Source organism: Pleurodeles waltl, chromosome 8 (assembly GCF_031143425.1).
Source record: "Pleurodeles waltl isolate 20211129_DDA chromosome 8, aPleWal1.hap1.20221129, whole genome shotgun sequence".
NCBI classification, from domain to species: domain Eukaryota; kingdom Metazoa; phylum Chordata; class Amphibia; order Caudata; family Salamandridae; genus Pleurodeles; species Pleurodeles waltl.
Window position 1 is genome coordinate 523903919 of NC_090447.1, and position 26643 is coordinate 523930561.

Below are 26643 nucleotides of genomic sequence, written 5' to 3' on the forward strand. Positions count from 1 at the left end.
TTGTAATCAATAGGTGACTTTAATTCCCGGAATACTCTTCACTTGCCTTTCCCCTTCCAATCGAGCCCCACGGACTGCGTCCAATCCGTGCGCGACCCTTCTCTACAACCAACCTATCCCAGCGCGGCTCCTAGTGACGTCACACTCACACACTGCGGCTGACAAAGCCTCGCGGTTTGTCCTCCTTCACTCAGCTCCTCTTGTAACAACTTCTTGCATGTATCGCGAGCTACCAAAAATATAAAACAGATCTGTCGGTTTACTACAGGAAGGGTAACACAATCGCTTCAGGACCTTAGGGATTTTTCACTAGCCTCGGCAGTTATTCCATCTTTCTCGGTCCCCACTTTCGCAAGCAAATCTGACCCGCAGACTGCTCTCAACTTGTCAATGATCTATTCTAGTGCACTTAGAATTTTGTCAAAGCCCGAAGTCGAAGTTCCTTTCACTCCCTTAACACACGTACCGACTCGTTGACCACGCCCGATCAACCTACTAAACCGCCCAGACCACAACATAAAACAACATACTCCGGAGTCTCTTGACCTCGCAGGGCCCGTCTCAACAACAACAACCACGTGGACCTTTTTATGCACGAAGCGCCACATACACATGAAGTTCGACGACTTCCCTACTCTCACACTCGGAGTCGCACCTCCGCTATTTCTATGAAGTTCGACGACTTCCCTACTTCTACACTCGGAGTCGCACCTCCGCTATCCTCTAAAAAGAAAAAAAATTCCTCGCAACCTTTTCACACAATCTGCGGCAATAAGCTATGCAAGCGCAAAACCCTAACTTCACTCATACCATCACTAGTTCCGCCAACGCTGATCTCACACCTCCATTCTCTCCATTCGCAAGCTCCGAGATCCCGGGAAAGTCGCCGTGGACCTAGCCCATCATCATTTTCTCAATCAGTTTTACCCAAGAAAAATCTAATTCAACTTCTCGAGTGGAGTGTCAAAAGTCGAAACCGTTAATTCAACACCATGTACTTTAAGAGTACGGGGTCCCAAAAGGCGTAACCGTCCTCTGCTACCATCTACTGATAGAGCGTTCCGTACTAATAATTTACCTGTATTTTGGACGCTCTTTAGGCCGATGAATCTTTTGGCTAAGTGGGACTCTCCTTACTCTATATCGGTCAATTTAATCAAATCAATAATCAATAACGAACATAAACAATACCCTGATCAACATAACACTTGACAATTAGTCCAGAATACATTTCGGCGAACACTGACCTTTCAGTCAGGAATAACCACACCAGTTTATTCGAAGTTAGTGAATTTATTTCCCTATATTAACAAAGCTAGCACAATATAGATATGTCTCAACACCAAATGATAAACATAAATGAACATTAATAGCTGTCCATAACGGCGAAACAGGTGCAATCTATGCAGCATTTGAATAACAAGACATTCGATGATAGCAATGCAAATCACTAATAGTATAATCTGTAATGAGCTAATTGCATACATTTAGTCAGCATAACAAGGTCTCAAATTGCATCGTGCAACAAAAGGAATCCTCATCTAACCCCAAATTAGCTTCGGCATGTGGGACTTCATGCAAAAACAATTTAGCAACATTAATTTGGAAAAACTCCTAACTAGGGTTCTTATCAAAAATCAGCAGTTGGTTACCTAAAAGAAACACAATGCAATTGTACAATTTCCTTTCATATTTACCAATTACAATCAGCATTCAAGGAAGTCTTCGTCTCACAGGTACCGTTTCTCGATCAGCATGGGACGGGGCAAAGGGGCAGGGGTGGACGGGGCAATTGCCTCACGGCGGCAAAATAAAACTACTACTTCATGCAAAGGGATCAAAGTTAAAGTCTCTAGGGCAAGAATCATATAAAGTCTCTTTCTCTCGATTAGAGAAAGCATCAAAGTCTCTTTCAAAATGGCGTCGCAGCATGATGGGCCATAATAGCTGCAATGTCCTGCAAAATGGCGGGATGTCCAATAATGGCCACTTTCCTCTCGTGCACCTGGTTTAAATAGACAACAGTTCAAATCCAGTAGGGTCTTCCATTGGAGGGTTCATAGGTTAGCTTCAAATTCTCCAATCAAAAACAACAGTTCTCAAGCTTTTACTTAAGCATACATTATCCTTGGAGACGGGTACGCAAGTTGCAACATTTTATACCAATTAACTCACTTTCAGAGCTTCCATTGTCCGCACCTGCAGATTGACCTTGGAGCAAAGAGAAAAATGCCAAGCTGGCACGGAACCTTAAGATAAGCATGTGAACGATCTCAGTGGAAAAGTACAGCTTCAAGCAAAAATACACGTTTATTAGCACATTGGAAAAATACGAGCATCTAAATCGTGAGACCAGGCAACTAGGCCGAAGCCTCCACTAAAGTAATGCTAAGCTAAAGCATTTCAAACAAGCAAATCATAGCACACGTTTACGATTATGGCAAATTCGTGCAATTCTAATACATCACGTTATATAAAGCACGCTTATAATGTTGGCAAACTACTCTGAGGGCATATTTTGTCCCCGTACAATCTTTATTAGTTCGGTTAAAGTCACACATGATTATTGCTACACTATGTTTATGCGCTAATAAATGTAAAACCTTCATTTCAGCTTCATCACCCTTGAGGGTAAACAGTATGACCTAGAATGACCACTCTAAAATGCTAATAATTTAGCCCGGTGGAGCAATTTTTTTGGCCTTGGCAATGTCTGAATTTTCTAAATCTTAGTGAGTACCATGATGGCCACACACCCTGTCTGTGATGTTTGATGAAATTTAGGGGGCCTTTGTCTAAGTTAATTATGACACACAAAGACAAATTGAATACAGCAAGAAGCCAGGACTATTGGGACATCACAGGAAGAAGAGACAAAAGTGGTACTTTGTGCTCCTGTGCTTAAGATACCGCCAAGGACCTACTGCTCATCAGTACGTAAAACGGGGCTGCAACTGAACAGGAGTATTAACGAGACTCGTGCTGCATAAATACTAAAGTAGCTCGATTTAAGCAGCTTCCCAAGCTGATATTTTGGGATCAAAACAACAATAAACATTATCCGCATGAAAGGGTAATGCCAACAGATATATATTAAAGTACTGCTCATTTGCATCACAATTGAGACCAAAGGTATTCATCAGCATACAATAATATATCAAACAAAACTCAGAGCATCCGACGACTTTTCTCTAAGTGCCACGGGTGTGATTATAATGATCTTAATTTACCTGCATGCTGCTGGTCTACAGAACTCCATGGCTTGCCATAACCATAAGGCAGGTATGTCCTCTGGTAACTGGTGGGAGAAGGAGGTGAGGAGCTGATCGGGGACACAGGGGGAGAGTCTGTTTCCTGCTGTGAGAAACCAAGGAAGATCTGCATGAGATTAACCAAGACCAGCCAGCTAGGAGACAAATACAAGTAGTAGCAGAATCAATACAATCAACAACAAAATGAAATGCTATATTCTTCCTGCTTTACTGAGGTGCTCAAAAGTTATAATATTGGGATTGGGCTCGATTTACAGAAGTATTTTCATATCCTAAGTCAAGTCTAAGTATGGAAATATCAGCACAAATTCACGTTTTTAATTCACATAATATGAATTTACTGCTGTAAATGGATTTAGTCACGAACAGAAATTACACCAGTATGATGTAATATCACTTATGACTATGAACATTTATGTTAAAAGGAGAGGGATGCAGACTGGGATGCCTGCCTAGATAGGTAAGTTTAATGGAATTTCCAAAGCTTGGCAGATATATTCCAACCTTCGATACAATCAGATTTAGGGCCTGACTTAGATCTTTGCAGACGGGTTACTCCATCATAACAGTGACGGATACCCAGTCCGCTAAAATCTAAATCCCATAGGCAATAATAGGATTTAGATTTCGGCGGACGTGATATCCGTCACCGTTGTGACAGAGTAACCCATCAGCCAAGTTCTAAATCAGGCACTAAATAATGAAAAGGGCCTGAACAAGTCCCTATTCAGTGTGGGAAAAGGGACAGAACGACTCCAAAATTAGTCAGGGAAAGGGGTAAGGGGTCTCACTGCGGAAAAAACTTATCTCCAATGAAGAACGCAAGACAGATTTGTAACTGCAAAAACAGTTGTGCATTTTATTCATACCTGCCTATTACTTCTACATGAGAATTCCAAAAAAAGTCAGACATTATATCCAAACGTAGACATAAGCATATGGGAGTACATTTCAGACATTCTTGTTAATTGAGCGCAACATTTTGAGTTTGCAAACATTTTGTTGCAGGATTGAAGTACTGCATATGCCATATTTCAAACAAACTGGTAACATCTTTCAACTCGACAAAATAAGCATTTTGTGATCATAAGCCAAGATCACAATCGCACTCCCTCCTTCAGCTGAAAACCCACACAGGAGGGTGGGGAGGAAAAGGAAGGAAGGAGATTAACAAAACCAACCCCAATTAATGGTTCATAGTCACAGCCAAACTTACTTGTCAGCTAACAAGTATATTTATCCATGGATGTCCAAGCATGGGCTTAGGTGGGACACTCAGCGTCTTGTCTGGCTTAAAGAAGAATACAAAAAGGTGTGGTGGGGGCACGTGCTAGATGGAGCCCCCGAGTAGATGATCCTCATGGTAGCAATGTTTTTGATGGGGCTGACAGTGGGCCACGAGGTCAGGGTTCATTCTTCGGCCGTAATGGGAAGTTCAGTTACAACGTTGTTGGGGTCTGGCTTGGGTCAAAGCTACTATACATGCTGGTGATTTTGCTAAAAAAGATTTCAGAGAGCTTATTGCAAAAATCCAGCGAGGGAGTGATGTTGCTGAAAGCGAACGGAGGTGCAGTGACTTCTTTGATCATGGTGATCATTTCCTTGCTGCTGTTAGTACCAATGTTGATGCAGTCTACAAAAGCTGTGTGTTTGGTGTTCAGTATTTGCTGGTGGTGCCTTAGGGCAGATTTGAAGATGTCTTTATCTGTGGTGTGTTGACTTGTTCTCCATTTGCACTCCAGTTGCTTGTAGTGCTCTTCAGTCAGCCTGTCAGCATGTGTTCCTTTGTTTAACAGCTGGCCTGTGGTCAGCCGCTTGCAGTTGGGTTGCACTTGAGGGGAGCATGGTTGATGGAATATGCTGTGATCCAGCTATTGAGGTTCCTGATGGCTTTCGGCAAGTTGCTGGTGCGCTCGAGCCGGTACGTAGACAAGGTGGAAGCATACTCCTCTTCTGTGATTGATGCTTTTCCAGCTCCGGTGGGTGGTTTTGATAGTGGTGGCTCTGTGGTGCTGCAGGATTGGTTTGTTGGAACCAATGAGGGCGTGGTCCATCAAGGTCATAGTTGCTGGCTTGGCAAATGTGATGTTGCTGATTGAGGAGAAAATTGGGCCCAATACGCGTTCGCTGATGTGGGTGGGTTCAGTAACGTGCCAGGTGTGGCCAAGATTTTTGAAGTTTTTTTTTTTAAAGGGCCATAGAGCTTTGGTTGGTGGGGTCTTCTAGGTGAAAATTAAGGTCTCCAAGGAGGATGAAGCTGCTGGCGTGGATGATGAGAGGTGTGATGAAGTCTGGTATGTCAGTGGTAAAATTGATTCTAGGTCCTGGTAATCTGTATATGAGGGTTCCATTCACGGAAATCCTGGCTGTGACGTAGCTTGAACATAAGGTGTTCCCTGTAGCTGGTGGAATTGTCCCTGTAGCTGGTGGAATTGCCCATGTAGGTGGTGCAGCTGATGGTATCTTTGAATATGATGATGACTCCACCTTCGGGCTTGCTCTGATGGTCTTGCCTAGTGATCTTGTAGTTAGCGGGCAAAGCTGTAATGATGACTCGTGCAGAGGTTGGGTTTATCCATGTTTCCGTGAGGAAAAGCAGGAATGCAGCATGGTCATGCAGTAGATCTCATATCTACATGGCATCTTCGGTGAAAAAGTAGGTGTTGAGTAGCATGCCAGTGTGGCTTGTTGTGTGTGTGGTCATAGGTCTGTGTGAGCAGGAGCAGATGGTGGTTTGTGTGCAAGTGGGGTGCTATTGGTGTGAGAGTGGTTGATGTAGGGTGTGGGAGAGTGTAGGAGAACTTGCATTAGCCGCATGTGAATACTCCTTCTGGTGCAGTGTGGCAGCAGTGAGGCGAGCACGAGCTGTGGTTGAGTGTATGGAGGCGCATGGCAGGGTAGCAGTGTGTAGGGAAAGAACAAGGGTTTCCTGTCATTGGGTTCAGTCCAGTCGTGGACAGGCACAGACATGCTTGCCTCTGGCACACAGTGGCACATCTAAGCTGCAGTCGCCGGGGAAGAGCGCAGGGTGCAATCAGCGAGAAATCAGTGATGTCACTTCCTGTGCAGATGAGTGATTGGAAATTAAGTCCTCTTCCTTGGCTTCTTGTTTTAAAGCCAGTTTTGGCAGCAGAGCTGATGGATGATGGAAAATCCGGTGATGTCACTTCCTGTGCAGATGGATGATGGAAAATCAAGTGACATCACTTCCGGTGCAGATAACCCCCATAGTTTATTTATCATTCTGCAAATTATTGTATTATTTGTCAGATATTCCTGCTACAGCCAAATCTTAGTAAGAGAATATTACATAGGCAGAGTATTTTCTTTTGACAAATACTATGTAATCTCGTAAACTAGAATCTACTTGCAGCTAACACGCAATAGAGCTTTTATACGATTATTCCTATATTGTATTGTGTTATGCTGCTCAACAGTAGCTATGGTTCGTCAAGTCAACTTAAAATGTATTTTTATCAAAGCAGATTCCACAAACATGTCCGAGGGTTCTGTACAATATGGCCATTATATTTACAATATCTCCACAGAAGATGTCCCATGGGACCATGATGTTGCCCATCACAGGTTGAGACACTATTTTAGTAATTTTGCCATGTCAGCAAGATCTTGTTAGAAAAGATTGAATTCTAATCTCACCAGTCCTTGAAAAAATGAATAAACAAATGAAAAGGGACACAATAGAGCACGATCAAATACTCAAGAAGGGTATCCCGGAGCTAAGTACAATGGTCGCTGGCATGCTGACAGAAAAGTCAAGTCTTGAGGCTTCTACAAAACTTCATATGTTTATCTTTAGAGCAAAGATTGAATGGGAGAGAGATAGGTCTACAGTTTAGGTGCCAATTAAGAAAAGTATCTCCTAACTCGTTTCTTACAAGCAATGAGAAGAATTCAATATCAGTAGAGCGTCTGAAGAGCACTGCTTCTTACAGAGGCATCAGGATGAATCTTTGATTGTATGACTAAAGGGCCTTGTGTGTAAAAGGCCCACTGACAAAAAACATAGAACTTTAAGGGTGAGAAGATGCTGTATTGGGAGCCGATGTAGCTTTTTCAGATGAGGAGAGACAGATCAATGAAAGGGAAGGACCAGAAATAATCTGATCCTAAAATTCTGCAAACGTGATATAGACTCATTGGGAAGATCCAAATAAAGAGATTTCCAGTAATTAATGTGGCACAAAATGAAGGCATGAACCACTGAGCACAGTGAGTCAATAGAAAGCAAGGGAAGCACTTGCCACAACAACCAAAGGTAAAAAGGCATGTAAAAGTGAGAATGCTGATGTGCTTCAGGTATGATATCAAAGTAAACTCGCTAATTACTTGCAGATTCCTTGGTAGAAGGAGCTATATCCAATTCTGGTAATGGGACCAAATCAGAGAGGCACCTCAAACGAGTAATAGCTCAGTTTCATCGCCATTAAGCTTCAAAGAAAGGTTTTTCATCCAGGGGAGAAATGCCAAGAAGCAAGAATTAAACTTCTTAGCAGAGACAATAAATCTATCTGCAAACAAGACTACAATTTGTGTGTCAGTGCCACAGAACATTAAAGAGAAGCCGTAGATGCTAATGAGGTCAGCCATAGGAGCGTTTGAACCATGTGGGGCTTAACAAGAACTCTGAGGGACTCTATATACTAATCGCTTCGATTTTGAGCAGGAGGGTATCATAATAATACTTGGGAGTGGATAGTCAAGATAAATGAGAGCCACTTCACGGCATGCGCTTGAATCCCGAAAGAGTGCAGCTTGGGACATAGTGCATCATGGAAAACTGTATCATGGTTACACTCAAAACTAAAAGAAAAAAGTGTTGCGCTGCCTCCTTAATCCAATATCATGTGGATGTCATCATACTAGAACAAGGAGACAGTGCTTGACACATGCTTTTCAGGAGATTACCCTTTTCCCTACAGATATTACGTTGTGCTATGTCCAACCAAGTGTATAATTTTGCAGAAACGGCTATTATACGTCCAAAGATGAGTGAGGGAAGGAATTTTGCTTCAATAATCTTCATTATTGGAATGGCTGTTGGGCTCTCCAGATTTACATTTAAACCACATAAGTTAACCAACAACTTTTTGTTCTCAGCTTGGCTAGATGACATCTCAAAGTAAGTCTCATAGCCAAATCCCTAAGTAATTATAAGTACAAGCTGTGTGTACCAGTTCAATGACAGTACACCAATGACCCTAATCTTTATGTTTTTTTAGAAGTTGAGAGCCTACAATTTACTGCTGCTCAGACCCAATTTGTTAGTCCCCTTATATACATATAGAGCATTGTGGTAGCGGGGATCTCAGCTAACTTATCGTTTTATAAGAAATATTTGCCATTCATCAGGGAGAAATCCCCACTGATCTTTGACGTTGGCTGAGATTAAGCAGGAGCAGCACATCACATTCAATTGTCATCACAATCTCTAGTCTATCGTCAGTTAACAATTAGACTTTGGTATTAGTTACAGGGTTTTTTCAATCAAATCTTTTAGTATTTCATCTTTACAAGAATCGTCATATAAAGTCATCAATCATTAGTTTTGTCAATATTCAAAAATGGTTAATCAATAAACATAATAAATGCATTAAGCACATTTCATAATGTAAAGAATCCCTATTACAGGAGTGGGAATAAAGGTGTCAGTCTCAGAAGCCCATAAACTGTTCTAAGTTTTGAGAGAGAGGGAGATCATAGGCATAAGCTTTAGCATCAAAATCAGATCAATAATCAATCAAGGCAGAACTTCTCATGAAGAGAGGTTCAAGAAACTTAGTAGAGTCTCAGAGCAGCGTGAATGTGGGTAAAGTGGCTGTGGGAAATGTGTGCTGGTCTACTCTAGGAACACACACTATTATTGACAACACAAATTTTCAGTGTTTCAGTTCGCTGTTTCTTCTTTCTTCAGCCAGCCAATCATCTTTCGATGCTCTCATGAGAACAGGATCATTCCTAGTGTTCTCACCATGAACACAACAAAATAAAGATGGCAACTTTCAAGACCGCAATTATTTCTTATAAAAATAACGGTTTAGCCTTTTCTCCTCAGGATTCATTCTCCTGTTCAGAACTGCTTTTCAATGGGTAAACTTTCATATCTATCTTTCTAAAAAGCAAATCTATTCATTGGCTAACAGTGACCTTTGTGTGAATAGAACCATTTGTAGAATTAAATTAAAACATTTATGCAACTATTACTCATTATGAAAACCATATCCATGGGAAGGTCAGAAAAAACATTTTGTGCTAGTTTAGCACTCTTTATCCATGTCAGTTTGCAAGATGTGATTCCTTCAACTATTTAGGCTTAATACCAGTAAATATGGTTGTCTGTATAATGTCTGCATCCAAATGCATTTATGCCCATTAAAGCCTTTGTGTTAATTTTGCACATTATTGCATTATTTTTCTCAAGATTGTAAAATGCTTCAGCAGCGTCTTTGCAGACTAATCCCCGTACAATCAAAAACTAAAGTATCATCTGCAGTGACTGAAGGTCGTGTTCTGATATTTTAGGTTGGAACACGCTAGCCTCAGCCAGGGACGCACCCAGGTCCGCAGTACAAAGGATGGAAAGCAAGAGAGCCAGGGAGCATCCCCAGTCTAGGTCATTGTTGGTAAAAATGCAGCCAGATAATCAGGTACTGTTCCCGTATTTTATTAGTACCCATGTACCACTGTAAAGTGTCTAGAGGAATCCAAGTAGCGTTTTGTTAATCCTCCAGGCTGAACGATGGGTCATTTTTTCCACACCATAGAAAAGGCACAGTAGTTACAGCTGTACAACTTGCATCGGCCGATGTGGACATAGTCTTAAGCAAGTATAGAAATGGTCAAAAGATTGTCTGTGGAGCTAAATTTTGAGTGAAACCGTGTCTGGTAAAAGAGCAAAAGTTATAGTCAGTGACACACTCTAAATCCTCCAACAATGTTGCATAAACTTTAACATCTGTGTCTAAGTGAGCAATGAGATGATAATTGGTAGGATCTTCAATGTAGCTTTTCGTAAAAACTTGATTGAATATAGAACCCCTCTAAGAGTCAGGCAAACATGAACATTGGAACGCTGCATTAAAATTGTAGAGAAAGCCATTTGAGCCATGTATGAAAACAGGTGTTCCACAAAGACATCTGTAGCGCATGCTATCTTTGACATCCCATTGTGTCTACCTGTCACCATGCACTTTTCAATTTTTTAGGCTGAAACTAGAGGCACAAGTTCATATGCCTGGGCAGAACATTGTTTTCAGTCCTGCCAGGTGAGATTAATGAATCACCTACACATTCGTGCCCAAGCGAAGTTAAATTTGGATCTACTCAGAAAGATTCAATATGCTGCACCCATTTTTCATGCCTGACACGTTTAGCTGTACTCATGATATTAACTTTATCCAGTCTCTTTAGAGAAGCAGAAAGCTGATGAGGAGCATCCCTCCAGATAATGGTATTTTATTCCTGCTTCTGGTCTGCCTCTTTATACACCTTTTTATGTGGCTTACTCTATCCATGCGATCTATCGAGGGTGCCAGATGTAGGAGTAGATTTAACTCATTGCACATCTGCCACTGCTATGCCTTTAAGTATAAGGATTACCAACTTAATGTTGTACTTTTTCTTTTAATTGAGCCGGGATTCCTACTCATACACACACTCTTACACAAGCACACAGTCACCTGCAAGCATGCACACAACGTACATTTAAAAATGTTCTTTACTTACTTCAGCTATCCAGGAGGATCATATTCCAGCTAAATGTACATCATTTTGTATTACACTAATAGTGAATAATGTTATTCACTATTAGGGTGGTAGCAAAGACTGAAAACAAGAAAGTGGAGCCCCAAGCAACGTCCAGAAGGACGAGCTGCCCTGTGTTTCTGACACTGATGTTGCCACCTCTGAGGCCAGGGGTCGCAAAGGCAGTCACAGAGGTCGCAATGGGCAAGCTGGGAGTCGCAGGTGCGACCCCTAAATGACGTCCATGAGTACAGGTACTCTCAGGCTGCTTCCAAAGTTTTAAGACGGATTCAACTTCTGTGCAAGATTGTTCAATAATTGCAGTGGAAAGTGATCACTTTCTTCATGTGTGAAAGCCATCTGATCAGATTTCAAACCAAACAAAGGAGTGGATAGAAAGAAGTAATGTAATACTGTGCAATGTTGATGTGTGTAATTACTCAGAGTGTGGGAAAGGGCATACCTATTGATAGCTCACAAATTTTATGTATGCAGTTTATTGAAAAGCCTATTGCCTGCTGAGCCTTTTCTCTGTTGTACAGGAACCACTCCTGGACTACCCAATAAGCAATTCCGGCCATCCATAGTATCCCTGGCAACTTGTATGTGTGTACACGTATGTATGTTTTGGTATTTCTAAAGCACAAATCTATCTGGCTAGCTGCGGACTAGCAATGGAGCACTGTCCAGAGGACAAGCCCTCTGGGGATGTCAAGGGGTGATGAGCTAGATTAAGGAGGTAGGGCTAGTGGAAGGAGTGAGAAGTCAGCCTATTCCAGGTATTAAGGGAAGTTTTCAATTACTTCCTGAACTGTAGGAGGACTGATGCAGTTCGGATGTCAGAGGGGATGTACTTGCAGTTCTTGAGGCTTAGGCTGAGAAGGCTTTTCCTACTTAACTGCAGTATTTAGTCTTTAATCTGGTGATATCAGAGCACCTCTTCTGGCGTTCACCTGAAGATATTATTGGTTTGATATCTAGGTAAACAGGGGTCTTGGTGTCAGGGGATTTGTGAGTGATAGATGATCCAGCGTCGCAGGGGGAGCCAGGGTGATGTGTTCCGATTTCTTCAGCCCTCTTGATTAGCTCTGCTGCTGTGGGAAGGATGCCTTTCAGGGGTGCAAGGGTGGTCTTTTGGATGCCACTAAGCAGGGCACTGCCTTCACCTAGGTGGGAGAGGACTGTTGTTCTGACATCACATTCAATTCAAAGCTCCCCGTCAATATCCCCTGAAATCATACATTCATTAAAATGACATCCGTTAAATGCATTCATGAAGACTGCACATTTATTTTCCTTCGCTCCTCTATGCACATTTAAATATTTTTTTTTAAGCGTCAGACAGGATGACCAGTTAAGTCCCGTTCACCTGTATACATTTTTTGCTTGACAATAGAGACAGCTTTATCATCTGTCATGTCTTCATTTTTAGTGTAGAGGAGACCTACGTGGAAAGTTCTCATGCAGGTCTTCCAAATGTCTTTTATTGCTGGTACAAAATGCTCAAGCTACTCAGGCAGTGGTAGAAATTACATCACCCAGTATTCTTGCAGGCAGCAAATATCCCACTTTGCAAGAAGAGAAAAAGCAGCACTTTTACCCAATGAGTGCAGCAACCATGCTATAGTCCAAGACAGAATAGAACATTTACCTGATCCCATAGGATTCCATTTTTTTCCTAGTGAAGACGCCAGCTAACTCCAATAAGCATCAATTTTTGAATGGTATGTTGGAAGTGATGGATGTAGGTAGTATGTCTTATCATGTTCTGACGTACCGCAATTAGCCTTCAAACCATGAGCTAAGTGACTATCAGAAATGTCACTCCCACCTTTGCTCCGTTTACGAGGGGTCACCTAAAGCTGTCACCGCGTGTGCCAAAGTTCAAGTTTTCAAATCACTCCCTGCAGCAGAAGCATGCACAGGAGGTAAGAAGGCACATTGGAATTGAAATCGCAGAACTATCTCCGTTTTAATTCTCCAGTGACGTGTTTGTTAGGACTTCAAACAAACAAACTACCTTGGTCCCTATTTCTACCATGAACATCACATCCACAAAGGTCAGGTGGCCAAAGGTCCAGTCAAACCCTTACCTGTTAAGTGAGATTTATCAGGCCTTTGTAGATATCCTAGCCCCATACAGAGATCACGATTCCAATGATATCCCCTTCCTATCTATACATGAAAATATGATCACAAGATTACAACGCATATTCTATAGGAAGGTCGGGGCAAGACATCAAGGAGCTACCTCTAATACATGGTTTGACGAGTCCTGCCATATGGCCAAGAAAGGACTAAAAGGTGCCCTTTTGAACGGACCCCACGGGGAAATATTACTAGCCAGACGCTTATACAAAGAATCCATCACTCGAGCAATAAAACCTGGGAAGATAAAACTTGGCAGAGTTTAGTGGATGCTACTCAATCTAACAACAATAAATTGTTTTGGGAACTGTTAGGCAAACGAGAGAAAGAGGGTAGGATTGGTGTGAGAAGCCATATACAGCCAGAAAAATGGGTTGACCATTTCTCTGGCTTATACAGAGAAATTGAAACTCCTACAACCTTATTTACAGGGGAAGCAGGCCAAGACCTTCCATCTACCCCTGATGAGAATTGTGGCCCAGCCCCTCTTGTAGGGGGAACACAGGGTTTTAAGAGCTATATCTGTTTTACCACCAAAGAAACAGCCAATGCTATTGGTTCCTTAAAACTTGGGAAAGCCCCAGGCCCAGACAAAATTCCAGGGGATCTCTACTCGTCAGAACCATTAGTCTGGACTTGGTATATCAATACACTCTCTAATAAAATTGCCGAAGGGGGGCAGATCCCCATGACATGGAAGGGAGCAGAAATTATCCCCATCCATAAAAAGGGTGACGCCAACCTTCCGACAAATTATAGACCAATCAGTTTAATTGACAACATCCAAAAAATATTTGCCAAACAACTCCTAGGTAGATTAACCAATTGGGCCAAAGACCAGAATATTCTTTCCCCTCTCCAAGCTGGTTTTCGCCCAAAGACCAGTACAGTGGACCAGATTTTTAGACTGGCCATTCTGTACTGGAAGTACACAGCTCTTGCCAAACAACCATTATACATTGCCTTTGTCGACCTGAGATCAGCATTTGACTTGGTCCCGAGGGAAAAGTTGTGGGAAGTGTTACAAAAAATAGGGACTCCGGCCAATTTAATCCAACTTCTAAAGCGGTTGCATGAGGATATATATGCGCAGGTGAGATGGGGGAACCTAGGCGAATTAACGGACAAAATCCCCATAAATAGGGGTGTTCGCCAGGGTTGTGTATTGGCACAATTTTTATTTTCTATTTTTATTAACGAGGTTGTACAGGTTTTAATGACGTGCCAGAATGATGCCCCCACCCTATGCGCTCAAAAAGTTCCAATCCTTCTCTTTGCCGATGACTCTCTCCTTATTTCTAAATCCCCCATGGGCCTTCAAACTCTTATCAACAGATTTAACTCCTTCTGTTGTGACTACGGCCTAGAGCTAAACCATAAAAAGACCAAGCTAATGCCGTTCCGCTCAGGAGTGCGGAAGAAATGCACTATCCACCTAGAAGGGAACCTCCTGGATAAAGTACCCTCCATCGATTACCTGGGTGTAAGGATTGCTGACAATTTAAATTGGGGAGAACAGATTAATAAAAGTGAGGGTCGTTTGCAGCATGGTGCGGCTTCAATCCTGCGCTTTTACAGGGGCACGACAGCAAAAACCGTCTCCCCGGCAATTAAGATCTACATCGCCAGAGCACAGGGCGCTGCCGCATACGGAGCAGAGGTTTGGGGTTTTTCTGACTGTAACAGGCTCACTATTAGTGAGAATAGTTTTGCGAGGTCTCTGTGTGCTTGTCCTCCTAGTACTCCACTGCTACCTCTGTTCTTAGACTTAGGCCTGAGACGCATAGCCGATCTGATCATCCTAAGACCATTATTATATTGGATACGACTATGGACCAACCCCGAACTAGACGTTTATAAGTCCTCACTCCACGACCTGCTTATGTGCCCCAATTCAACTTCTATTCCCTGGGTCAAACATGTATCCAGTTGGTTCAACAAACTCGGCCTAAGCCACTTTTGGGAGGAACCCCATAAATTAGAAAAGGCTCATTCTATTGCGCTAAAACGCATATATTGGTCCCATGTATATAACGATCATATTACTCATAGAACTCATGGCACTTTAACAAATCATTTTACAGATTTTAAATGGTATCCACAATTTGAACCCTATCTAGACAATATACCTGACATTCTTGGCAAAAGCTTATATGCCAGATTCCGTTTCGGGTCGCTGCCATTGAAGACATTGATGTGCAGATGGGGTACAAAAACAGATACAAGTACATGCCCAGCCTGTGACGCAAAACCAGAAACGATTGAGCATTTCATGTTTTTTTGCCCTGCTTATTCTCTTCCCAGGTCTAAGTGGATCTGTCATATCTGCCGCGATATGGGGATAAGAGATTGTGCCTCTGCTTTGCGGATTTTAAAAAGTCATCATTCCACGGTTTTAATACTTGCTGTCAGTAAATATTTATTAGTAGCATGGCGAATACGAAATTCCATTGCAAAGACTGTGTCTTAATTAGAGCCTTACTTTTATTCTTTATTCTCTTACTCTTACAAGGATTATAGGAAAGGGGCTGAAATCGTATTATGTGTATTATGTGTCCTGAGAATTCTTTTAATTATAGTATGCTCAGTAACCTATGTTCCACAATTTCTATTTATGTTTTATAATATAATATTTTTATTATTACTGGTTTTATCCTTATTTATTATTATTGTATTTTCGCTTTGATGATTGACTGATCGAATAAAGCATGTGTCAAATCAAATCAATTCTCCAGTGACTGAATGCTCAATGTAATTCTTGTAGGTTCACACATTAAATTGTCTACATTTATGGAATTTGTATATATTCAACGTCAACAGGCCTCAAATGACAAAATGTAGAATGGGAATTAAATCGTTTAAGAATGTTTCATCTATTTGAAATGCTCTGTGGTCTTTTCGACCCATAGTGTGGAGTTAGGATCAGTACATTTAATCCTTAATATTAGATTCAGCATAATTGGTACCATGGCTATCAGTTATAGTTTGGACCCTTAGAGGATCACTCAGGTGGATGTCTGAATATTGCAGCCTACAGGGAGGCCTAATATAACACTCAGTTGAGGTCTCACCGCCAAATCTCATCCGTTTGGCTGTGTGGGAGAAGTCTATTGCCTTCGGGTTCAAGGACCGCAAACTACATGTGGATGTATAGGCAACGTATAGAGGGGCGTCAGCAACCTGCTTCCCTGAAACAGTAAGTAGTGTAGGGTCATTGTACAGTTTAAGCAATAAGGGTGTTTTTTTGTACAGTTTCGCTGGTGATGTAGCACAATTCGGCCTTTCTTGTGTGCAATATTGAAGGGGTGCCTTGCTAGACGTGCTGGAGTGATCCATCTCCTGCTTTTGGGTCTTGTTTTTCCTCCTTGAATTAATAAAAAGAGGATATGGTATTCAAGCAGTGAGGGGCCTAAACCTCAGAGCTGGCCATCTAGTTATTATTAGTTCTTTAACCTTTATTCTATGACTTATTTAGCCTTTTTTATTCTTCTGAGGTAGGGTTACTCCTGCTGCTGACTTGTCAGAATTTGGCTGTCAAGCGGTCCTGCCTTGGTGATCTGCACTGGTTTTTAAAGTGGACTTGTACAGTTTTTATGTATACTTATATACTCGAAGCTCCTTCTTCAGCCTATTTGAGACTTTGTTCTTTACCTCATTTTGTCACTCACATAGAACAGGAGATTTTATCATGTCATCAAGATTTATGGATGTTTAGTCCTCTTGCGTCTCTGACTCTCTATCAAGCCCTCGTATCTTTCTATGAGGGCCAAAGTTAGGGTGCAGGTGTAATTCTTCCGTCCTAGCCTGCATTGTGCCAGGAAGATGACTGATCTTGTCAATAATCGGGGAACAAAGAAAGGCAGGATTAACCTATTCTGCTTCCTCCCTAATTGACCGCAAGGGTGTATTTAGGACTTCATCCAAATCCTTCATGGACATATCAGAGTTCAGGGGTGAGAGATTAGTGATGTAAGGATAAATGTTACAGTCCCCTTGTACACCATCTGATCTATTGGCAGCTACCAATATGTTCCAGTGCAGATAAAAAAGCACAGTTAGCCAGGGGCATCGCTCCCGCCGGCAGCAGCTGCTGCAAACCTTTATAAATAAAACGATAATAAACAATGTTCAATATCATTTTATTTTTAAAGGGATGGAGACATGGGGTGGCGGGCACTGAGGAGAGTGCACAGAGTGCACTTGTATGTTTGGCTGGCCGTCTTGGGCCAGCCAAACACACATGCGCACAAGGGTTCTCTCTAACCCGGCACTGTGCTGCTGGGTTGGAAAGAGGAAGCCCGGGCTCCCAGTCTGCCTTGTAGCACCCAGCCAGGGCACTCCAGCCAATCACAACGCTGCTCTGAGCAGCATCATGATTGGCCACAGGGCAGGCTGGGAGCCAGTGCCTGCGGTGTGGCGGAGAGCGGCGGCACGCTTAAGGGAAGTTTTTATTTTTGTAATTTTTTGTAATCTTTCTTTTGTTCCCTCAGCCACGCCTCGTTCCTTTGCCAGGTCGCCAGCCACGACTGCAGTTAACTAGATAAAAGGAAACAAATTTAATATAAAATAATGTGATTTTTTTTTTTACAGGTTCATTGATCTCTGCTCCTCCCTTCATGGATGTCCTGATCTCACTGTCAGGCATGGACGAAGTGCCAGAAGTAAAACAGTAATGAAGGCTTTGCTTTTCATATCGTTATCTGGAGACATGCTATCAGTCTTAACTGATCTCAAATCCTCCCATTTCTCCCTGTGAGCACAGTTATGGAAATCACTGTTTTGCAAAAGTGATACTTCAACAGGAGTAAATGGCATCTATAAATATAGAAATCTAAGAGTGTGACTGGCTTTCCGCATTACGTCCTGGCATCCAGATAGCACAACAGCAAGTCACCTTGTACAAAGCTAGCACCACTGCTATGCTGCTGCCACACAGCTCCTGCCTGTCTCCTGATATAAAATGCTCTTAGGGCCAATCACAGCGTTTTCCTTGGTTCTAAGCGCTGCTTCCCTGCAACACACTTCCCCAACCTGCGAGGTTCCCAAGCACCTGAGTCAGACTTACCAGCTGTAATTATTAGTTTGGGGTTGGGATATGAAAGAAGAACAAAATGCCAAAATGCTTTCAAAGTCCAATCTTAGTTTACTTCAACTTTAAAAACAATGTTCTTGTGCCAGGATACATGATTTGGGTCAGATAGTCTTTAAGGTAGTAGTAAGGTGCTGAAATTCAAATTATTTCACAGCATTTCAGCTTGTCTAAAGCTTGCTCCACATTAAATTCAACTGCCCTTTCGTAAGGAGCGCATCGTCAACCTTGGTGATCCTTCCCTGCTGTACAAAGAGGTTTAGGAGGTTGAGCTCCCCAAAACATTTCTTAATAAATCACACCCTTGCTCACTTTCCTGGCTTGCCAAAGCTCGTCATGCAATGGTTCCCATATGTATAAGGCTCAGTCCTAGGATTTTGCCACACCCTAGCCCAGAAGGTAACAAGCTTTAGCCAGGCCTCGTCATCAATGAAGATTACTAGGGCGCATGCCCTATGATGCTAATCTCAGGGTGTGACAATGCCCAAACCCAATAAGCACTTCAGAAGCGGTTCCCAGAAACCTTAAGTGGACGCCCCTTCTGAAACCTGTAACTCAACCCCATAATGTGCTGCGATCTCTGTTTCGCACTGGTACACATGAAGCGCTTCTTTTATGACAGATCTCCTATGTCTTAAGTCACAGCACAGTGCCCTGTCAAGAGTTTCTTCTAGCACTATTCTACTCTTGCTGGTCTTGCAATTCCACTGACCCTCAGAAGAAAAGTGAACCCCTAGGTAATCACAGTGTGGGATATTTCCAAGTGGGCACTCCCTACTTCAACCTTTGGCTACATAAACAAAAATGATCTAAAGACGATTGCTTGACCCTGAATACTACAGATCAGGATCCTGAACCACTGACCTCAACAAAGAGCTCATCAACAGATCACTTGCCTTCAAACTCAAAGCACTAGTTATGAGGCCTTGCTATGGATATCCAAGGCTGCAAGTAGGGCCCTTTTGGCGGGTGCTATTTGACTAGCTTCTTTCAATACATGGCTGTCCAGTCAATGAGTATGTTTTCAAAAAGACATGCCTCGTCAATAAGAAAGATCTTGGCACTGCCCGAAAGACACATTTGTTCTGTGGAAGTTAAACCTTTGCACTCCATTAAACAAGTGTTAACAACTGAAGATCTGGACATGTTGCCAGATATTTCTTTTTTTTTTTACTAAAAGGGCTCTGATAAGGATACCTCCTTATTGGATATCCTTTGAACTTGCCTATAATGCCACCTGTGACACCTTCAGCCAGTCCTGACTTTTAGCACAACAGTATCTTGGGACTTGTATTTTCGGACTTCCCATTATAGGTACAAGCCCAAAGTTCCAACTATGCAGAGTGCTGCTGGCTAAAAAGTCAGGGTTGACTAAAGGGGTCACATATGGCATTGGGCCACTTGGTAGCGTGCTACGGGAGGAGAAGCCATATAGAAAAAAATAAGGAGGAGTGGAACAAGGAGGAAGTTCCAAAACAGAAAAATGGGAATAGGGCTCTCCCACTGTAACAATGGGACTGATTCTTGAATTTTATTACAAACACAGAGGCTCCTATTATGCTATCTTCTCTTGCTTTAATTGAATAGCAGCCAAGATAAAAACTACAAATCCCAGTAAACCTAGCTGGGAAACTACAGAAATATGTCATACAGAGAATAACCAATCAGGATAACAGGTGAGTATAAACATCGTGACTGAGCAACAAGTCCTCTTTTCTTGCTGCTCGCAGTCAAGATAAGTACTATCTTTATTGTGCATGTTATTCATAAGATTTTATATCGTTATTGCCTTTTATTACATCTTTATTCATTCTTTCAGTACTGTCTATGCGCTTCTAAGCATAATTCTATTTGTTTGTTTCCATTCCGCTTAATAGCCGTGGAATAAATCTATGTTGACTTCCCTGGCATTCTAAGACGAACGCCCGCGTCGCGCGCGCTGTGCACGGCAGCGTTTGACAGCTCAAGCACTTGCCGGCACAGCACATACATTGTAAAGCTCTTCACCTCCTCTTCGCGGTCACGCTCATTTGAGCGCGACCGCTATTGAAAAGAAACACAACCCGGAGAGCGCTTTCCGTTTTCGAGGGATCAGCTGTTCCTTTCAGCTGTTCCCATCGCGGTCACGCTTATTCAAGCGCGACCGCTGCTGAAGTGAATTCAGCCCGTGCCCGTACGCTCCAAACCTCTTCAACTCCTCTTCGCGGTCACGCTCATTCAAGCGCGACCGCTACTGAAAACAAACACAGCCCGGTGAGCATTTTTTTTTTCTTCCCTATACTTGCCTGAGGGGATCAGTTGTTTCTTTTCAGCTGTTTTTCCCTTCGTGGTCGTGCTTCTCAAGCACAACCATTTGTCTACTGATCACAGGGCCATTTTTTCTACTATTCCCAATTATATTTTTAATTATTATATTTTTAATTATTATTCTTATTGTTAATTTTACTTTTTACTATTATTCAACTTAAGGTTTTTTCCCAAAATGGAAAACTATTCTGAGGATGAAGAAGCTCAACATTTTAAAGATGATTTGGATTCCTTTATTCAAGACTCTGTTCAAAAGGCCGTTTCCAATTCAATTTCTGATTTCTCCAAGACATTTGAAGCCTCCGTCAAAAAACTTTTGTCTTTGGATTCTGCATCTACTTCTTCCAAGTCCAGAAAAAGAAAAGCAGACATTATCGCCATAAATTCTGACTCTCCGTCAAAAAATACTCCCAACCAACCGTCCACTTCCTCCAATGCCACTTTCCCCATTCAGATCACTAATTTGGGAGATACAGATGACGACATGGGTGATTCAGACACGGATAAGGATGATCCAGACACAATGATCTGGCCAGGGCCTGTGGAGAAGAGGCGTAAAACTTCTCTAAATTTACTGGGAGAGTCATCTAAATCTAAATTGAGTGAAAATAATTCCATATTGGATTTTGCGGGTCAACCGATGTTTGATCCGTCACTTATCCGTCACCCTAACTCCACCGAATGGACTCCCTGTGATCATGTGGCAGAATATGTTTAAAAAAATCTACGCCATCCTTTAGACAAGATAGTGCACAACAGACTCAAATCTGAATGCCCTAGACCCTCCCTACCCAATAATATTACAGCCACTCCTGTTATCGATCCCAACATGTTAATGTTCTTTACCAGATTTGGGAAAGACCCCAAAAAAGGGGTAGACAGAGCCTGGACCAACTGCCAGGATAGGTTACTGGATCTCTCCGGTCCTCTCACAAGAATTTTGGATTTGGCTGAAGAAGCCAAAATTGAGGGCAAGAAGGTTGACCCTGTTATCCTGTCTAATTGGGCCCAAAGGGCGATTTGCCTCCTTGGCAACACAAACGCCTCCATGGCGCAGGAAAGACGCAAAAGCCTTTTACAAAAAATTGACCCTAAACTCAACACTCTCGCCTCCAAAGAAATGGGTCCAGAAGCCAACAGCCTACTGTTTGGAGACTCCTTTATCAAGGAGCTTAGCAAATATATTCCAACTTTTACTTCAATGGACAAAGCGCAATCTTCCATGCAAAAGATTTTTCACTCACGTGTTTTTGGACGGCCGGCAAAGGTAGGAGCCGCTTTGCCGGCCGATACACCCAGAGGGGTGCGGTCAACCAGACCAGAGGCTCCACTTCCTATCAGCAGGAATTCAAGCCACAGTTTTACCCACAGAGGTATCGTTCCTTCAGACGTGGCTTCAGATCCAGAGGCGCACAAAGCTCAGGTAAGCAATCCTGTTTGTGGTCCATTATTGGTGGGAGGCCTCACAGCATTATTTCTGGCAAACTGGCAAATTCTAACAACAGACCCATGGGTTCTGCAGACAGTTTCAGGTTATTGTATAGAACTCTATCACACTCCATTCCAGCATTGTATTCCAAAACCTTTAATGTTTTCCAAACAACAAGACGATCTGCGCTCTCAAGAGATTCATTCTCTCATCCTCAAACAAGCAATAGAACCATGTTCGCCTCACCATTCATGGTTCACCAGTACGCTATTTCTAGTTTAAAAAAAAAAAAAAAAACATTTCGTCCAGTTATAAACCTCAAGTCTTTCAACAAATTTGTGGTTTATCACCACTTCAAGATGGAAACTATTCTCCATCTTCGGTATTCGCTATTGACAAATGATTGGATGGTTCGTTTAGACCTTCAAGACGCTTATCTCTCCATCCCCATTCATCAGTCCTCCAGGAAATTTCTTCAATTCCAATGGAAGGACCAATTTTTTCGTTTCACATGTCTTCCTTTTGGTCTCTCTTCAGCTCCTTGGTGTTTCACCAAGGTATTAAAACCAGTAGTAACGCACATGAGAGCGCAGGGGATCAGGATTATAGTCTACCTAGACGATTTCCTCATTTTACATCAGGACAAATCCTTATTAATACAACACTTAAACACGTTTGTTTTCCTCCTTCAGAGCCTAGGATTCCTCGTCAACAGAGACAAATCCGACCTTGTTCCGTCCCATCAAATGGAGTTTTTAGGGTTCCTCATAGTCCATCAGGGCTACTCTTCATCTTCCAGATCAAAAGATTTCCCATATAAAAAAGGAAATTCGGTCAGTTTTGAGAAAGTCACAACTTACAATCAAAGGTCTGGCCCGTATAATCGGTCTCCTAGCCTCATCTATTCAGGCCATATTTCCGGGCCCTCTGCATTATCGAGTGCTTCAGCGATGAAAAATTTGTCATCTTCTCGAAGGTTTCGGATACGAGGATCTACTTTGCCTAGATCACGAGTCCCGGATCGAACTCCAATGGTGGCTCGACCACCTAGACGCTTGGAATGGCCGGGCAATATTCTCTACAGCACCAGATCTTGTCTTAGAATCCAATGCAAGTCGGACTTGTTGGGGCGCAACATGTGCTCAGTTCTCGACTGGAGGTTTATGGTCAAGAGAGGAGTCATCTCTGCACATAAATTGTTTAGAGATTCTTGCAGGTTCCTTTGCGAACCAAACCTTCGCCAAAGACAGGGTAAGTTGTTCTATTCTCCTCCGGATGGACAACCTTTCAGCAGTTCGCTATATAAATCACCTGGGAGGTACTCGGTCGAAACCCCTCGCCGAGCTAGCAAAAAGCCTGTGGGAATTTTGTCTACAAAATCAAATTTCCCTAAGAGCAGAATATCTTGCAGGAAATATGAACACAATCGCAGATTGGTGCTCCAGGTACCTTCAGGACTCCAGTGATTGGCAGCTTCACCCTTCTATCTTCAAGAATCTTTCTTCCAGATTCGGTCCCTTCTCTGTCGATCTCTTTGCCTCTCGTTTAAACTCTCAAATCCCTCAATTTTACAGTTGGCGACCAGACCCTCAAGCTTTGGCTACCAACGCTTTCCAACAAGATTGATCCAACCAAACGAATTATGCTTTCCCTCCTTTCATTATGATCTCCAGAGTCTTGGGGCAAGTTCGCCGTCAATCTACCAGAATCTTGTTGATTACCCCCCTTTGGCAGGGACAGCCTTGGTTCCCCTCGGCTCTCTAATTACTGACAGACTTCCCCATTCTTCTTCCTCTTTTCCCCTCTCTTTTGTTGAATCCCCTAGGACAACCTCATGATCTGATACTCAACCATTCACTCCAGTTAATCGCTTGGATGGTTTCGGGTCTGCCTGGAGAACCCCAGGAATTTCACAGGAAGCTGCTAGCTTCATACGTCAAGCCTGGGCTCCCGGCACAACCAAAGCTTACATGTCAGCCTGGTCAGTCTGGAATAGTTGGTGTCTGGTCAGGGGTGCCAATCCCTCTTCAGCGGATATAGTTCTTATCGTTAATTTCCTGGCCTCCCTGGCAGCCCAGGGCAAAGCATATAGAATGGTTAATATGAACAGGTCCGCGATTTCCGCAGAACATGACCGAATAAACAACAAGCCAATTGGTGAACATCCTCTAATTTGCCGACTGTTAAAGGGAGTACGTTTCGCCAAACCCCCTTTACCCAACTATAATTATATGTGGGATGTCATTGTGATCTTACAGTTTCTTCTTTCTCAACAATCTACTTCTCTTCTATCTCTAAAATGTATTTCTGCTAAACTTACCATTCTCCTCTGTCTGGTTTCCCTCAAGCACATTTCTGATGTTAGAGCCTTGGATGTAACTTCTGTACAATATACTCCTCAAGGTGTTTTCTTCCAGGTTCGAAGAAGGACAAAGACTAATCTAATGACAGTTTTTTACCCATACTTTCCTGGTCATGCTAATTTATGCGTAGGAACTTGTTTGAAAGAATATATATCAAGAACACAAGATTTGAGAAGGCCGTCCGAAACTCAACTCCTCGTCTCCTTCAGGTCCCCTCACAATCCTGTCTCGTCCACTACTTTGGCCCGTTGGGTGAAATGGATTATGAACTTGGCTGGTATTGATATTTCCCTTTTTGGGGCCCATTCCACTAGGGGAGCTATGGCTTCCAAAGCCTTTTGGGCAGGATTGAGTTTGGTCGACATTCTCAAATCGGCAGATTGGTTAAATGTCTCAACTTTTAGAACTTTTTATTGTAAGCCTGTTTCTCATGTGGCTAATTCAGTAATTTCCATGCATTGAACTAGCATAATAGGAGCCTCCGTGTTTGTAATAAAATGGAGATTTTCTTAGCTTTAGTGAAAGAAAGTCTTGATTTTATTAAACACACGGAGGCGAGTATTATCCCACCACTTTTATTCCTGTGTATAACCCTCCCCTTGTCTCAGCAGGAACATCTACCTCTACCAACCAGATGTCCTAAGATCTTTCCTTCAGCACACCACGATGCTCCGGCTGGCATATTCTCTGCTATAAAGAAGAAGAATCTACTTCAGGACATCCATCTTTCCCTTTTCCATCCAGACCTCGACGAAAAGACTATTAATATCGTTTATCGTCTTGAAGCCTTACTTTCGCTTCTGTTGGCATGTGTTATTTTACTTCTCATTGTTCCTTTATTCAGAGTGAATTAACTGCTCTGCAAGAAAAGAGGACTTGTTGCTCTCAGTCACAATGTTTATACTCACCTGTTATCCTGATTGGTTATTCTCTGTATGACATATTTCTGTAGTTTCCCAGCTGGGTTTACTGGGATTTGTAGTTTTTATCTTGGCTGCTATTCAAAATAAAGCAAGAGAAGATAGCATAATACTTATCTCCGTGTGTTTAATAAAATCAAGACTTTCTTTCACTAAAGCTAAGAAAATCTCCATTGTATTAGCCTTTTACAACCCAGAAGTGGGTTTTATGAACGTGGATAAGGTGCAGCTGCAGCGCCTTACCCAGACTTTAAGCAACCTCTCTATTTGCCTCCCAGTTCTTAGCCTTTGCCTCCTAGAAAGGGCTCACAAGTAATACTTAATGAGGAAGCATGGATACAGAATAGACATAAAAGGTACTATATTGTTCACAAGGGATATTGTTTTCTTTTTGAAACACCTGTGAATTTTCTAGGTGTTAGTTTAAAAATCGAAATCCCTTCAATTCCAAATAAGTCTAGTGAGGGTGTTTTGTAACTATGCATATAAATAGATTTGCATTTTAACTATTATCTGGGAAGCTGGTAAACTCATTACTGCGTTTTTTTCAAAAAGTATTTTGCATTAAGTGAGGTAGGAGCTTAGTTATGCTGTAACAAACCTGTGATGGCCTGAGAAGGGTCGCAGGCAACGTTTCAAAACATGTCATGCTTACATGATTTATTGATTATCCACATGGAATACTTGTGATGGCAATGAATCAATACAACCAATAAAATATGAACGTTCTCCAAGGCTTCAGACGTCTTTTAAGCAGCATCCAGTAATCAAACTTTATGGATTATGATGAGAGTTTCAGAAGTTTGCAAAACTTTTTGAGAATTGTTTGGGGCTCACCTGGTCCCAACTACAGAGCAATTCATCCATAAAAAATCACCCATACTGCATAACCCCACCTTCTGCAGAAAACTTACCGCTGGCTACTCCTGCCCAAAGGGAAACCATATGCACCACCATTTTGGCAAGCGTGGTGAATACAGCAGTGGTCCAACCTGCATTTCTGCAAATCATTTCCATGAGTGCTGCATGGTAGATAGTGGATCTAAGGTACTGTAGCAACACAACAGACAATTGAACAGCATTTTAGGTAAGGTCAGAGGGGATGCAGCATCCCTCACAAGCCACAGGTGGAGTAGATCACCTGGGCCATGAAGCTAATAATGAGCAAACATACCTTGCACAGCTCTATAACAGGACTCCAGGTCTGGAGCATTCAAGCTGTCCATAGCGTAAGGAAGAGTGAGTGCGCTACAGCTTACCTGTGGCCACTTCCTGGCCCAGGCTAAGCACTCCATCGAAGAATCGTAATGTTTGTAAATAAGAACAATAAATGAGGTAACACCACCATCTTCAT

The 26643-nt window shown here is 42.3% G+C and overlaps 1 protein-coding gene across 5 annotated transcripts in view; it reads right to left on the bottom strand.

The window, feature by feature from the left end:
* The window catches only part of REPS2 (RALBP1 associated Eps domain containing 2), a 636764-nt gene that overhangs the window by 350203 nt on the left and 259918 nt on the right, over positions 1-26643 (bottom strand). For 3 of the 5 annotated variants that reach the window (XM_069204533.1, XM_069204531.1, XM_069204535.1), the window contains exon 4: positions 3231-3357. In XM_069204533.1, coding sequence (XP_069060634.1) covers positions 3231-3357 — 127 coding nt within the window. The remainder of the gene's footprint in view (positions 1-3230; positions 3358-26643) is intronic. The other 2 variants (XM_069204534.1, XM_069204532.1) reach the window with 1 other exon arrangement.